This window comes from Cucurbitaria berberidis (genome assembly GCF_010015615.1).
Source record: "Cucurbitaria berberidis CBS 394.84 unplaced genomic scaffold K460scaffold_2, whole genome shotgun sequence".
In the NCBI taxonomy this organism is placed as follows: domain Eukaryota; kingdom Fungi; phylum Ascomycota; class Dothideomycetes; order Pleosporales; family Cucurbitariaceae; genus Cucurbitaria; species Cucurbitaria berberidis.
The window spans coordinates 2810756-2823398 of record NW_024468936.1 but is presented as its reverse complement, the minus strand read 5'-3'; the positions used below and the strand labels follow the sequence as shown (position 1 = coordinate 2823398).

The 12643-nt window shown below is 51.9% G+C and overlaps 5 protein-coding genes across 5 annotated transcripts; 3 read left to right on the top strand and 2 right to left on the bottom strand.

Annotated features, from left to right (window-relative positions):
* Positions 1-174: 174 nt before the first annotated feature.
* K460DRAFT_333531 (inosine monophosphate dehydrogenase) lies at positions 175-1947 on the top strand. The gene is made up of 4 exons (XM_040930883.1): positions 175-537; positions 593-675; positions 724-1452; positions 1503-1947. The coding sequence occupies exons 1-4, from the start codon at positions 495-497 to the stop codon at positions 1719-1721; spliced, it is 1074 nt and encodes a 357-aa protein (XP_040790539.1). The 5' UTR covers positions 175-494; the 3' UTR covers positions 1722-1947.
* A 527-nt stretch (positions 1948-2474) lies between these two features.
* On the bottom strand, positions 2475-2951 carry K460DRAFT_66417 (uncharacterized protein). The gene has a single exon (XM_040938603.1). It carries the CDS (start codon positions 2863-2865, stop codon positions 2587-2589), a length of 279 nt encoding a protein of 92 aa, XP_040790538.1. The 5' UTR covers positions 2866-2951; the 3' UTR covers positions 2475-2586.
* A 710-nt stretch (positions 2952-3661) lies between these two features.
* Positions 3662-4800, top strand: K460DRAFT_363985 (thymidylate kinase). Its single transcript, XM_040932924.1, has 3 exons — positions 3662-3859; positions 3952-4060; positions 4166-4800. The coding sequence occupies exons 1-3, from the start codon at positions 3736-3738 to the stop codon at positions 4581-4583; spliced, it is 651 nt and encodes a 216-aa protein (XP_040790537.1). The 5' UTR covers positions 3662-3735; the 3' UTR covers positions 4584-4800.
* K460DRAFT_66423 (GIY-YIG-domain-containing protein) lies at positions 4504-5956 on the bottom strand. The gene has a single exon (XM_040938604.1). The coding sequence runs from the start codon at positions 5684-5686 to the stop codon at positions 4601-4603; it is 1086 nt and encodes a 361-aa protein (XP_040790536.1). The 5' UTR covers positions 5687-5956; the 3' UTR covers positions 4504-4600.
* Positions 5957-6455: 499 nt separating this feature from the next.
* K460DRAFT_333523 (PHD transcription factor-like protein) lies at positions 6456-12541 on the top strand. Its single transcript, XM_040930882.1, has 6 exons — positions 6456-7223; positions 7322-7370; positions 7422-8279; positions 8378-8481; positions 8530-11207; positions 11255-12541. Exons 1-6 carry the CDS (start codon positions 6792-6794, stop codon positions 12138-12140), a joined length of 5007 nt encoding a protein of 1668 aa, XP_040790535.1. The 5' UTR covers positions 6456-6791; the 3' UTR covers positions 12141-12541.
* Positions 12542-12643: the final 102 nt, after the last annotated feature.

The window sequence follows — 12643 nt, the reverse complement described above, 5'->3', positions numbered from 1 at the left end:
AATAGCGTAAGCCAGTGGTAGGTTGTGGACAGTTTGAACACGTAATCTCAGAAGCCGGTGTTTTGCATGGTTAGAACCTCTATCATCTCGAACTGAGGTTGTGGGAGGGCGTTCCATGGACTTGAAAAAGATTTGAAGCTTATACCATCGAGCCGCTGTTGCCATCCAGGACCGAGTAGTCGCATCAAACGCCATCTATATCATCACAACTGCGAGCAATCACAAGCGACTCAACAGAACCGAATCATGCCGGCGAACAAGTCGGTGCTAGCTGCATGTGACGGGCTTGGATCCGCGTTTGGTGTCGCGTCCCCCGAATTGCCTCGGCACATGTCTTCCCCACACGCTTGACATACCCCAACCGTCGCAACGCCCGTAACGCGCGCTGCTCCTCGGGGGTTCAAATATTCCTCACGCTCCCTGCGACTTCATCTCAAAGTCTAACCCCATATTGACTCTTCAGTTATCCCGTCGCTCCTTGTTTGTCTTCCAGAATGCCGTTCAACACCGAGCTTACGAGGGCACTCGGTATTAGAGGTAAGTCTCAAGAGAAGTGATCCTCACAGCTCCATACTGACAGCATATTGAACAGTGCCCGTTGTTCAGGGTGGCATGCAATGGGTCGGATATGCAGAGCTCGCCAGCGCAGTTAGCAACGCAGGAGGTCTAGGAATAGTACGCCATCGCACCCCTTCGAATGGAACAGCCTCTAACAGTGCATAGTTGACCGCGCTCACACAACCGTCGCCCGAAGACCTCCGAAAAGAGATCCGTCGCTGCCGCACGATGACCAAGTACCCCTTTGGTGTCAATCTAACCCTCCTCCCCGCCATGGTCCCCCCAGATTACGCCGCGTACGCGAGGGTCATCATCGAGGAGAAGATCAACATAGTGGAGACGGCTGGAAATAGCCCTGGCCCTGTTATCAGGCAGTTGAAGGCGGCTGGCACCATCATTCTACACAAGTGCACCACAATCAGGCACGCGCAGTCCGCGGTGAAGCTCGGCGTCGACTTCCTCTCGATCGATGGCTTCGAATGCGCTGGCCACGTTGGCGAGACCGATATCACCAACTTCATCCTCTTGAGCAAGGCTCGACAGACCCTCGGCGTACCCTTCATTGCCTCCGGAGGTTTTGCGGATGGTCAGGGCCTAGCAGCCGCCCTCGCTCTTGGTGCATGCGGTATCAACATGGGCACGCGCTTCATGTGCACAGTAGAGGCACCCATCCACCATAACATCAAGCAGGCTATTGTTGATGCACAAGAGACGGACACTACTCTTGTTCTGAGGCGGTGGAAGAATACCTCGCGACTCTTTGCCAACAAGGTCGCACTTCAGGCTGTAGACATTGAGAAGACTAGCTCAACGGGCAAGTTTGAGGAGGTTGCTGAGTATGTTAGCGGAAAGCGGGGTCGACAGGTCTTCTTGAACGGTGATAAGGACTTTGGTGTAAGTGTCGTTGTGCCCTGTGTTTAAAAGACGATCTAATGAAGGCATAGGTCTGGACTGCCGGCCAAGTCATCGGACTTATCCACGATATCCCTACCAACGAAGAGCTCCTAAAGCGCATCGAGCGGGAAGCTTACGCTGCGATGAAGCAGTCACAATCCTACTTCATTGAGGAGGGTCAGGATGCAGTAGCTGCCGGCGCCACAATAGATAAGAAGTCGAATAATCCTGGTGCGGAGGTCTGGGGTATTGGTAAGAGCAAGCTATAGACATAGACATTTAGACAGAATATCATTGGCTTAGAGGTCGGTTCTGCACCACACGGTCAGCATCAAATATCAGTCTCCAAGTCGTCAATTCTATCGAAGCAACAAAGGTTCCCAGTCATAGGCGAGCACGGTGCCATGGTTCTCCTCGTTTATCATCTCAACCAACCATGATAAGCACTTTCGTAACACTGCAAAAGTATATTACTACTCGACGCTCTGCTCCCTCACCACAGACATACGAACACCATTTCCCGACCCACAACACCCGAACACCTCCCATAATCAAATAGCCACCACGCCCACAAGTTCCTGCGGAAGAACATATCATCATGTCGCCAATCCCCCCATCCTTCCCTGAAGCAACCCATACGCGCCCTCTTTACGAACCGCGGACACGAAATTCTCTACTCCCGGTCTACACCACCGAATACCTCAATCACATGAGCAATTACCCAATCCCTGCCACGCATGGAAGGCAAACGGCCGAATCCATCGACCCTCCTTGCTCTAGAGAGCGGGACCTGAGGACAAGATGTCTTGTCGCTACACTCATCGCAGTCATGCTGATAGTCGTTGGGATGCTTGCTTGGCTGGATGCTAGCAAGCATAAAACAAGCGATAGGGCCTTGGGATACGAGTAAACAGTGCACTTAGGTGAAGGAAGTTGTATTGTGTGCTCGAGTTTAAGCTGATTCTTGATCACAGGACAAGTCTATTACTGGATGGGTATGCGTAGTCAAGGATGCGAGCGATGTTTTTCAAGGATTCAGAACTGTCTGGATGGAGGGAAACGAAGTCTTGTTTTATAGAATATAGTTTTCTCATGCCCCACGTTCTGAAAACTATCTTTGAATTCGTGTGCTATCTAGCTTTGTGCTAAATAGTGTATTAACCCAGTGATATCCAAATACAAGTAATGGCTTTGGTGATTAATTGAAGTGCAATGTATTATAACCATGGGGCAAGTATAGCTTTGAAACTTGGTCCATGTGCTATTGCGTAGCCAGCAATGCCAGTTATCATTCCTGGACAGTGAAAGTAAAGACCAGATACCCAACAGCACAATAAGGCAGTGAAGTTCTTTTCGCGGCATCCATTTGCTCAGTTTATCAGGACAAAAATCATGATGCACCAACTGGACCATATCGTAATCGACACTTTTCAAAGCGCCTATGTCATAGTGGAGCTATCGTTAGTTTTGTGAAGGTACTTTGAGTTATACGGCAAGGTTAATTGAGATAGAGAGGCAAAGCTTCATTCGGTACTAAATATTAGGCAACAAATCACTAGACTGACGTTACAGGGAGAGGTTGTCTATACCTCTCTCAACACACCTTTCACAATGACCTTGACCTTGACACTTAACTTTACCAACCCTATTACGTTCAAGAAGCGGTTATCACGTCTCTCTAACGAACCCCTCTACGCCCGTAGCTTAATGTTGAGACATTGGTAAGGTGAAGTTGATTACTGGGTCCAAAATCCATGTAAAGAAATAAAGAATGGTGGGTGACGCTGTTTCCGGAACAACCTTATGCTCTGGAAGCATCATTAGCCTCAGAGCGGTGACACATCAAAATGGCCAAAAGTAGCGGGACTTAAAGACGGAACAATGTACGAGATGGGTGTGAGTGAGGAGGCAGGAGTACAAGAGTGGATAAAGGGGAGCTTTGAAGAGATCTCAGAGACGAGGAAGTCAAACTTGACAATAAACGTCAAAAAGCAGGTGATTAGGTTTGAGTAAGAGAGACGAAAAACTTTGAGGCAAAGAGGCCGGATCCCAATGGGAGTTGGATTGGCCTGTGCCTCTTCGAAAGTTGAGGCGTAAAGACCGAGTGAGGTGAGGTGAGGTGACTTTGTCGTCGTGATACAGCAGGAAGTCTTAGCGCAAAACCCACGCCCGCCCAATCCGCCCTCGCTTCTTCCCGACACATCCCTGTCCAAGTCTTCAATCTCCAGCACCTCATACAGACCAGCGCCCCATTTACAGCGATATCTCGCAACTCGGTTAACCATGACTCGAGGCAAACTGATCGTGTTCGAAGGCCTAGATCGCGCAGGCAAGTCGACGCAATGCGAGCTGCTAGTGGAAGCGCTTCAGAAAGACGGGGTTAGAGTGCGGCATTTGCGATTTCCTGGTATGCACCACGAACTCCACTCCCCCAATTTTACACGATTAGATGTATGATTATGCTGTGTATATGGAGTATGCTGACTCGAGACGGAATAGATAGAGCGACACCAATTGGTCAGATGATTAATAGTTATTTGAGTGGTCAGAGCGAGCAGGAGGATCACGTTATTCATCTTTTGTTCTCTGCGAATCGGTGGGAGGTAGCGTAAGTGCATTGAATACTTTCAGTCTCGAGTGATGTATTGCATTGAATATATATCCGCTACCATGGATTTATACAATGGCATATCATATAGCTGACGAACTTTAGCTCATCGATCCAGGCCGATCTCACCGCCGGCACTACAGTCATAATAGACCGCTACTACTACAGCGGCTGCGTCTACTCGGCCGCCAAAAAGAATCCCAGTCTTAGCCTCGAGTGGTGTCGAAAGCCTGATGTGGGTCTTCCACGCCCTGACGTGTGCCTTTTCCTCGACATCTCCGCTGAAGATGCGGCGAAACGAGGCGGCTATGGAACGGAGAAGTATGAGAAGGAGGACATGCAGCATCGCGTGCGAGAGCTGTTTGAGACGCTGATGCAGAGGAAGGAGGGCGAGGATTTTGTGAGAATCGACGCGGGTCGGAGTTTGGAGGAGGTGCAAAGGCGGATCCGAGAGGAAGTAGATCAGGGCATCGAGCGAGTTGATAGAGGAAACCTGCCGTTAAGGGTCGTAGGAGAATGGTGAAAGGTATTACACAGTTTTCAGCTTGCAGGCTTTTCCTCGTCGTCGTTCAAATCCTCCATCCATGTCTCATCTAGGTCTTCGTCCTGCTCATCTAGGTCCTGTGCATCTCCCGTGTCAGACTCAGCAGCATTGTCGGCCTTCCTTTTCCGCTTTGGTTTGAACAAAGCTTTTATTTCTTCCTCACCGCGTGTTCGTAGGCTCAGCTCCTTCATCATCGTAGACCATCTAATCGGGCTGCGACAGCTCGGACATGTCCCTTCCATTGGCAACAGCGTGTCTTGATTGCCTTCTTCTGCAAGGAACTTTTTCGAGAGACAAGCCATGTGTGATACAGCCTTGCAATATTCAACAGGGCAGATCAGAATGAGCGACTTTACTGTATCTGCTTCCTTCTTACAGACGCCACAGGCTCGGTTTCGCGCTTCGTCAAGCACGCTCTTCGACTTCTCGACGTAGGTTTTGCAATCTTCGTAGGCAACTGGAATCGCACGTATGACGTCGGGTATGAAGTGTGTTTGCATCTCAACGCGTACATCTGCTGCAAGTTTTGGGAGCTCAGCAGGCGTAAGTTGTATCGTGATGCTCTTCCGTAGCTTTGCTGGCATCTTTGCCATGTGCTTCTCCCATTGCGTAAACACGTCTGCTGCAAAGAACCTCAGATGCAGCGGCCATCTACTGAAGCTGCCGACACCTAGCAAGTGGTGCAAATTCTTCAATCTCGCTTCAAGGCTCATGGGCGGTCGTCTTTTCCTGCTCGGAGAAAGTGGCTTTTTGCCCTTTTGCAGGTCCTCCACCCTCGCATCTCGAACGCCTCTTTCGATGTGCCGCGTCGCGTGCGTATTTTGCCATGCCCACTCAAACTGCAGTGCTGCAAACTTGGATGGAAAGCCCGTCACGATGCATGTCATCTCCCACGGTCGCTTCCCCTGCATCGACGTTCGTTTTGCCCCGCCCTTGCTCGAGCCATTGTGCTGGCCAAGGCGGCGGGCTGGGTTCGGGGTGCTGCCAATGTAGTAAGATTTGCGGTTTTTCGAGCGCAACAGATAACAGCAATAGAAAGCTGGAATGGGCCTGCTCTCAATCTTCAAGGCGTCAGTCATCATCAGGTTGAGATGGAAGTTGCTGGCGATCGCAGCCAAAAGCGTGCAACGATGAGTGTAGGGCTGCCAGGGTGCGACAAGATGAAGTGAGCTGTGGTTGGCCCGGTTTGAGGCACTCGATTCGGCACCCTTGCTGCCGACCTCAGGTCTGCTGCTGCAAGTGGGAGTATTGGCAAAGCGTACTTGACGTCGAGGTACAGGGGAATACGCGGTGGGCGTTCGAGCTGAGGGGCCTATGTGACAACGCAACGCGCTCCTCTTCTGGACATGGGTCGTTGGCCAGATATTAGACCGAAGGTGTGGGCGCCGCCTGACTAGCTGGTACTGCTCAAGGAAAATTGTCGAGCGAGCAGAGGTGCAATGTGAGATGTTGGATCGCAACGTCAGTCCATGTAAGCACGCAGTGTATGTTGGATCCTCTGGGCAATGCCGGGGAGGAGTACTGGATAAAGGAATGAGATGAGGTGAGGTCTGCTATTGCCGAATCGGCTTGATGTATGTTTCAGCACTGCTCACGACGACACTCGAGTAGACAGATCTGATAATGCCCCGTATTCTGGAACATGCACTGGATGAATGCATGCAGAATATCACCGAGTCGTTCCAGGGTCATACGTTCACCCTTTGGGCATTTGTGAAAATAAGTCGTCCTGGTAGATATTGCCTTTTAGGTGTGTGGTATGCGCATCTGCTCGTGAGCGATTCAGTTGCGATGGCCCTCCCGCCGCTAGCGAGCGAGGCACCGAACATCTCTCATCCACTCCCGGCTTCGCCCAACTTATCATTCCCTTTCACACCTCCAAAGACCCACCAGTCCTGCGAATGCGCTGCAACGACAACGTCAGTCGATAAAAGGCAGACATCACATTGCATGTCCACGATTCCTCCCTAACCATCTGCATTGCAACAGTATCCGCTTGGTCCAAAGCGGTCGCCCACCCGCTGTAGAGGTCCCATGCCTGCAGATATATTCCCTCGATAGCGCCCACAACCACCCAATACACACCCTACCACGATCGTTTGACACACCGAACTGTCCTGAATATCGTTATAACGCTGCAGTCAGAGCCATAGTGGCAGCAGCGCTGGGTGCAGCAGCGGAGGTGCCATGGTCGACTTTATACCCCCAGCCGGACTGCCAACAGGCGCCACGATGACCACCTTTCGGGTCGCTGCGGACGCTGGAATATCTGATGGAGGCCTTGGAGCACCCAAATCAAAAATGGGCGGCGTTGCGACGCCTGCTGTGAATGGTGCACCGTTGACTGGCGTGGGCATGATTCCTTTGAGCGCGCGCAAGGCCCAGCCGTTGGATCTCGCAACCGTCGAGCGCAGAGGGCATGGCGCACCGAACAACCAGCCACCGAAGCCCAATCGCATGTTTGGTCTGCAGGAAGCCCCGACATATCGACCAACAGCCGAGCAGTTCAAAGATCCTGTTCAATATATCCAGAGCATTCGAGAAGAGGCGCAGAAGTACGGCATAGTCAAGGTGGTTCCGCCAGATAGCTGGAATCCATCCTTCGCCATCGACACCGAGGTGAGTCTCTGCAGCGACCATGCCGCACGTGAAACCAGCTTGATATCCATCTTTCGGAAGCTATGAGACAGCGTGAGAGCTCAGCTGATACTGAATAGCGCTTCCACTTCCGCACACGACGACAGGAGTTGAACTCTGTTGAGGGCGGTATGTACTATGAGCAACCCGCCCGCTGGTTACCTGGCTGACAGTCCATAGGCACACGTGCCAACCTAAATTATCTAGACCAGCTCGCCAAATTCCACAAGCAGCATGGCCACAGTCTCACGCGCTTTCCCAGCGTCGATAAGCGACCGCTGGATCTCTATAAACTCAAAAAGGCCGTCGAGACCAGGGGCGGCTTCGAGCGCGTCTGCAAGCAGAAAAAGTGGGCTGAGATCGGGCGCGACCTTGGCTACAGCGGCAAGATAATGTCTTCGCTGTCTACATCTCTCAAGAACTCCTACCAGAAATGGCTTCACCCTTACGAAGAGTATCTGCGCGTCGTGAAGCCCGGTGTGCAACAAATGCTAGAATTCGAGCATGGTGGTCCCTTCACGCCGTCCCCGGCCCCTTCGCCTATGAAGAAATCGGTACAGGGCACGCCTACCGCGAACAACTCTGATTCTCCAGCTATGAGGGCTACAGTAGCCTTGAATGCGACACTGCATGGTGATTCTGCGCTTCCTCCACCTGCGGACCTGCCCCGGCCTGCAATGCCATCAGGCTTCACACCAGTCAACTCCGGAGGATTCACGCCCGTCAACGCGCACCCACTCCAAGCCCCTCCAGCGCAACCATCGACGCCAGCTTCGTTTGCTGCAGTCAATGCACCAAACGGCATACCTCGAGAGCACGTAGATTCGCGCACTTCTACACCCTTGCGGAATGGCGGCAGTCCCGTGCTATCAGCTCACAACACCCCAGATCTACGTCCAACACAAGTCGGCTTGACCCCATTATCGAATGGACTGCCTTTCAATCAACTGAAGCGAACAATGTCCCAAGACGCAGAGAGTAGCATAAATGACGATACAGATGAGGCAAATGGCCGGCGTAGCAAGCGACTAAAGAAAGGTAAGCAGGTTTGCACCCCGGTATAAGCTAGGCACGCGCTCCTGAGCGCTGCATGACTCTTATTGGGTGGTACTTTCAGCTAACGAGACGACTTGTAGATGGGGCGCCCACCGTTGCTGGTTCGCACATGACCCAGCCTCGTCAGTCTACACCAGGTCGAGCTGGCCCCCGCGTTCGTTCAGCTGATGATCGCCCTGGCGATGTATGTATATTATATTCAATTCAGCAATACTTATACTAACATAACTAGCGATGCGAGACGTGTGGCACCGACAACGACCCGTCGAACATCTTGCTCTGCGATAGCTGCGATGCTGGCTACCATGGTTACTGCCTTGATCCGCCAATCAAAGGCATTCCTGCATATGACTGGCATTGCGCGCGATGTCTCGTTGGGACCGGCGAGTTTGGTTTCGAGGAGGGTGGTGTCTATTCGCTCAAGCAATTTCAGGAAAGGGCCCACAGCTTCAAGCAGAGTCACTTCGCGAACAAGATGCCGTTTGACCCCATCACCAACGCACCGAAGCCGGTGACAGAAGACGATGTTGAACACGAATTCTGGCATTCGGTCGGCAACCTCACAGAGACTGTGGAAGTAGAGTATGGAGCAGACGTTCATTCTACAACCCATGGAAGCGGCTTCCCTACCATCGAACGAAATCCACGAGACCCATATGCTACGGACCCTTGGAATCTGAACATTCTGCCATATGCCCCAGACTCGCTCTTCCGCCACATCAAGTCCGACATCTCAGGAATGACAGTGCCTTGGCTATACGTTGGCATGGTATTCTCGACCTTTTGTTGGCATGCTGAAGATCATTATACATACTCAGCGAACTACCAGCACTTCGGCGCGACAAAGACTTGGTATGGTATACCAGCTGAAGACGTGGAGAAGTTCGAGCAAGCTATGCGCGAGGCAGTACCTGAGTTGTTCGAGTCTCAACCAGATCTTCTATTCCAGCTTGTCACACTGTTGACTCCTGAGCAACTCAAGAAGGCTGGAGTAAGGGTGTTTGCCCTTGATCAGCGTGCTGGGGAGTTCGTCATTACGTTCCCCCAAGCTTACCATGCCGGTTTCAATCATGGTTTCAACTTTAATGAGGCTGTAAACTTCGCACCAAGCGACTGGGAACCTTTCGGAGAGCATGGGGTTCAACGTCTTCAGGATTATCGACGGCAGCCATGCTTTTCCCATGATGAATTGCTTCTGGCTGCCGCCTCGCGCAAGGACACTACGATTAAAATAGCAAAGTGGCTTGGTCCGGCGCTAGAGCGCATGCGCGACAGGGAGTCAATCATACGCGCAGAGTTTCTGGAGAAGCACAGAACCGCTAAAGAACACGCTTGCAAGATTGATGGCAATGGCGACATCCAGGATACCCAGTCACCGTGCGAAATCGAATTCATCATCGACGATACGGATGTTCACGAGGATGAACTCATTTGCACATTCTGCAAATCCTACAGCTACCTGTCTCGCTTCTACTGCCGTAACACCAAGAAAGTGTTGTGCTTGAAACATGCCGGGTGGTACGAATGCTGCCCAGAGAGCTTGGAGGCAGATCGTTATTCAGGATCACAAGGCCAACACGTGCTCGTATATCGGCTGACAGATGAAGCTCTCACTACGACTGTGCAGAAGATTGTGGACAAAGCAAGCATGCCCGAGGCTTGGGAATCCAAAATGGAGACTCTTCTTGCCGAAGGTCCCCAGCCTCAACTCAAGTCCTTGCGTTCCCTCCTCAACGAGGGCGAGAAAATCGATTGGGAATTACCTGGACTACCTGATTTGAGGGATTTTGTAGAGAAGTGCCAAGAAGTTGCCGATGATGCTGTCCTCTATACCACCAGGAAACAGCAAAACCGCCGCAAGAACGAGCGAGCTTGGAGAGGACGCCCCAGCAAGGCAGCATTAGCTGAAGCAGATGAGAGAGAGCGCGAGTACAGGCGTGTGGACAACGTGCAGAAGTTGCTCAAACAGGCAAAAGATCTGGGATTCGATAGCCCGGAAATAACGACGCTTCGCGAACGCGCTGAAAGCATCGCTGAATTCCAGGAGAGGGCGCGAAGTGCCTTACGCGACCGACCGGCTCAGCAGAGCATCGCACGACTGGATGAACTTCTCGAAGAAGGGAAAGGTTTCAATGTTGACCTACCAGAGCTCGAGTCCCTTGAGAAGGTCGTACAACAGTTGAAGTGGCTCCGAGAAGCCGATGATTACAAGTTCAAGCTAGCTACTACGCTTCAAGAAGTCAGCGAGCTCATCGCACGGGGTGTCGAGGTGGGTATTCCAGAAAACCACCCTGAGATCCAGTTCCTCCAGAGCAAGAAAGACCAAGGTGAGTTTTGGGAAACCAAGGCCAAGGAACTCATGGCGGTGGAAAATGTGCACTATCAGCAGTTGGACGCGTTGTCCAAGCAAGCTGCCACCTTGCCCGTTACTCCCGAGACTCGTGCTGCCGTGGATGCTATCCTGAAAAAGCAACGAGACGCGCAAGAGCAGATCATGTCGCTGTACGAGCGAAGTAAGCACCTAGATTTCTTACAGCGGCCAAAGTACATGGAAGTACGCAATGCAATGGAGGCACTAAATGCGCTCAACAGCAAGCCAGCGGGTACGATTGATCTCGAGAAAGAGCAGAAGCGACATGAAGACTGGATGCGCCGCGGTAAGAAGCTGTTCGGCAAGGCAAATGCACCGCTTCATATCCTGCATGCGCACATGAAACAGGTCGACGAACGAAATCGGTCGTGCTTTGACCTGTCCGACCAGCCCCGGATGCCTGTGGAACCCGCTTCGCGCGAACAAAGCCCAGCAGAGGGAGAAGAGGTAGATGGGTCAGGATCCAGCCGAGACGTCTTCTGCATCTGCCGCAAGCCTGAGGCTGGCATGATGATTGAGTGTGAGCTTTGTCATGAATGGTAAGTTGTGCAGATCAACGCGAGAGACGTATGGCTAATAGTGCTAGGTATCACGGCAAGTGCCTGAAGATCGCGCGTGGCAAGGTCAAAGAGGATGATAAATATACCTGCCCAATCTGTGATTACCGCGTCAAGATCCCTCGCGATGCTACCCGGCCGAAGCTGGAAGACCTCCAACTCTGGCAAGATGAGATTGCCGGGCTGCCGTTCCAGCCCGAAGAGGAAGAGACGTTGGAATCTCTCATTGAGCAGGGCCTGAGGTTCCGCGAATACGTGGCGCAATACATCAACCCGTTGATGTCCAGCCCAGACGAACTCACTACACAGCGCTTCTATCTACGCAAGCTCGAGGGCGCCGAAATCCTTCTTTCGAATGAGATTAACTTCTTCCGCCAGGAGCTGCATAAGTGGGCTCCAGTAGCCCCGGCGCCACCACCAATCCTGCAGGTGTCTCTTTCCACGCGAAAACCACGACCAACGAAACAGCAAAAGCTCATGAATCAATTGGGTATCACAAACCCAGACGACTTGCCAGAGCACCTGAAGACCAAGACACATCAGTTTAAGCGGGCTCCGGACCCGACAAAACCACAGAGCTTGCAGCCGGCCCCCGAACAATCACATACACCCCCGGGCGAACCTCGTCGCGGCTTTGGTGAGAACGACTATTTCAATACAGCGCCGACGACTACATATAACAACTCGCCCACTTTCGCTACCAACGCTCCACTCCATTTTGGCGGTGGCCCTTCTATCGCACCTATTGACCCAGGACTCTTTGAGAGCTCTGGGCTGGCGCCGACCAGCCCCATGCAAGATCCATTCAAGAGCTCAGGTAGTGGCCACGAGATGTTTGGTGAGGCTATGGAGATGGGCGGGGGCCAAGCAGAGGAAGCGCTGGCTGTCACGGAAAGCAATAGCTATATGGATTAGATGTCCGACGGATATACCCCACGAGACGCTCCATTACTCGACACGAATCTATTCACTTCTCCAGCATCTTAGGGTGGCGTTTTGGGACTCATCGGCACTCCCACCATGATCATTATACACCATGGCTCTACACCAGTAGACCTTCGTGCGGCCATTTACTTTCTACTTGTCTTTTCTGCATGTGCACCTGTTACTCAGTGTGTTTTTACGATGGTGTATGGAGGTGTTACAACCGCTTTTGCGGCTGGTGTAGGATCCTAATGTACGTGGTGCTGTGGAGCTGCATCGATACAGGTGTTTATGGGGTGCATAGTTGGGGTTATGGAAACTTACCTACCCGGAACAGGCGGGGGTGCGATATTATCTTATATTCCGATAGTGCAATGAATGATTACTTCAGTATTTTGCAAGTATCTAACTCAATAACAAATTCATGACGAAAGGCAAGAACACACTGCGGAGTTCTCGGTGGTCTAAGCAAAGTGCGCAAGTGGTCTAAATAC

Excerpts from the sequence above, each read along its gene's own strand:
- K460DRAFT_333523 (XM_040930882.1), top strand. The coding sequence starts at position 6,792 with ATGGTCGACTTTATACCCCCAGCCGGACTGCCAACAGGCGCCACGATG. Across the intron at positions 7,371-7,421 it reads GTTGAACTCTGTTGAGGGCG|GCACACGTGCCAACCTAAAT; the intron begins GTATGTACTATG and ends GACAGTCCATAG. Across the intron at positions 11,208-11,254 it reads TGTGAGCTTTGTCATGAATG|GTATCACGGCAAGTGCCTGA; the intron begins GTAAGTTGTGCA and ends TAATAGTGCTAG.
- K460DRAFT_363985 (XM_040932924.1), top strand. The coding sequence starts at position 3,736 with ATGACTCGAGGCAAACTGATCGTGTTCGAAGGCCTAGATCGCGCAGGC. Across the intron at positions 3,860-3,951 it reads GCGGCATTTGCGATTTCCTG|ATAGAGCGACACCAATTGGT; the intron begins GTATGCACCACG and ends GAGACGGAATAG. Across the intron at positions 4,061-4,165 it reads GCGAATCGGTGGGAGGTAGC|CTCATCGATCCAGGCCGATC; the intron begins GTAAGTGCATTG and ends GACGAACTTTAG.
- K460DRAFT_333531 (XM_040930883.1), top strand. The coding sequence starts at position 495 with ATGCCGTTCAACACCGAGCTTACGAGGGCACTCGGTATTAGAG. Across the intron at positions 538-592 it reads GAGGGCACTCGGTATTAGAG|TGCCCGTTGTTCAGGGTGGC; the intron begins GTAAGTCTCAAG and ends CATATTGAACAG. Across the intron at positions 1,453-1,502 it reads ACGGTGATAAGGACTTTGGT|GTCTGGACTGCCGGCCAAGT; the intron begins GTAAGTGTCGTT and ends ATGAAGGCATAG.
- K460DRAFT_66423 (XM_040938604.1), bottom strand. The coding sequence starts at position 5,686 with ATGATGACTGACGCCTTGAAGATTGAGAGCAGGCCCATTCCAGCTTTC.
- K460DRAFT_66417 (XM_040938603.1), bottom strand. The coding sequence starts at position 2,865 with ATGGTCCAGTTGGTGCATCATGATTTTTGTCCTGATAAACTGAGCAAA.